Raw genomic sequence first — 1,210 nt, forward strand, 5'->3', positions numbered from 1 at the left:
AAGCCATAAAAAGAGCAGTTAAATAATAATAGTAATAATAATAATAATAAAACGCAGTCCCTAATTCCTTAATAATAAAATTCTAATAATATTATAGTCAGTTAAGTTTATGTCACATTCGCTTAATTCTGTCTGATCTGCAGAAAAAGCAGCTTCAGTGTCTTGAAAACGCACCAGAAAACCCCGAAGTGTGCACGTTTACGCATCTGATCTCTAATAAATGCCATTGTTAGTGCACACTTATTCAAAATAAATAAATTCTAGGGGAATTAAAGCATGAAAATTGCGGATTACAAACCAAAAAAAAAAAGAAGTTTTTTTTCAAGTTGCACGAGGCTTAAAATTGTATTTGATAATTGCCATACATTATTGGACGGTTATTAGGAGTTTGATTAAAGGGTGTAAAGTCCGGTGGTTTGTAATTATCACATTGGCAGGATCACACACACACACACACACACACACACACACACACACTCACAGGTGTTCTGCAGCCACTGTCATCTGTTGCCTCTGAGAAAGTTCTGCTCTTTCACAATAAAATTCCCAACTCCCGAAATATATATATATATATATATATATATATATATATATATATATATATATATATATATATATATATATATATATAAAGCCCTTGAAGAGGCTGCAGAATAAAACAAAACTCCCTGTCTTGTTTACTTTCAGCCCTGTATAGGCTACACTTCACCCTATAGAGCCAACAGAGAGCAACTATTGAGTTACACAGCACGTACCATTATAGCGTGGGAGATCTGCCAACCCGCTCAATGCCCCATTTTCCTTTAAAAGTTCAGCTTCCAAGAAAGAAAGAAAGAAAGAAAGAAAAAAAGTAAGTGAGGGACAGAGAGAGAGAGAGGGAGAGAGCACGGAGGGAGGAAGACTTCGTCTCTTCGCTGTTGCCGGAAGCAAAAAAAAAAGAAAAAAAAAAGACCTTTAAGCAAATCGGCCTCAGGCCCGGAGAGAAGGAAAAAAAAAGTCTCTTTCAAAAGTGAGTCCACTCTTCAAGAGATTGGAGGGTGGTGGTGGGGGAGCCCCTCCGTCTATCTACCAGTGCTTGGAGTCAGATGCAGCCATGTCCTGCAGAAGCGTGCGTCAAAAGTCCCGAGGAGGCGCGTCCTTCAGCCGCCAAACTTGTCCAGCAGATTCTTGCTTTCTTTCTTTTTTTTTCTTTCTTTTTTTTTTTTTTTTT

At 37.8% G+C, this 1,210-nt stretch overlaps 1 protein-coding gene across 9 annotated transcripts in view; it reads right to left on the minus strand.

Annotated features, from left to right (window-relative positions):
- LOC108244353 (nuclear factor 1 X-type) overlaps positions 1 to 1,204 on the minus strand; it is a 121,373-nt gene extending 120,169 nt beyond the window's left edge. For all 9 annotated transcript variants that reach the window (XM_037974761.1, XM_037974760.1, XM_017430484.2 and 6 more), the window contains exon 1: positions 756 to 1,204. In XM_037974761.1, the coding sequence (XP_037830689.1) occupies positions 756 to 758 (3 nt within the window). In that variant the 5' untranslated portion in view covers positions 759 to 1,204. The remainder of the gene's footprint in view (positions 1 to 755) is intronic.
- Positions 1,205 to 1,210: the final 6 nt, after the last annotated feature.

The sequence above is a fragment of the Kryptolebias marmoratus genome, linkage group LG3 (assembly GCF_001649575.2).
Source record: "Kryptolebias marmoratus isolate JLee-2015 linkage group LG3, ASM164957v2, whole genome shotgun sequence".
In the NCBI taxonomy this organism is placed as follows: Eukaryota; Metazoa; Chordata; class Actinopteri; order Cyprinodontiformes; family Rivulidae; genus Kryptolebias; species Kryptolebias marmoratus.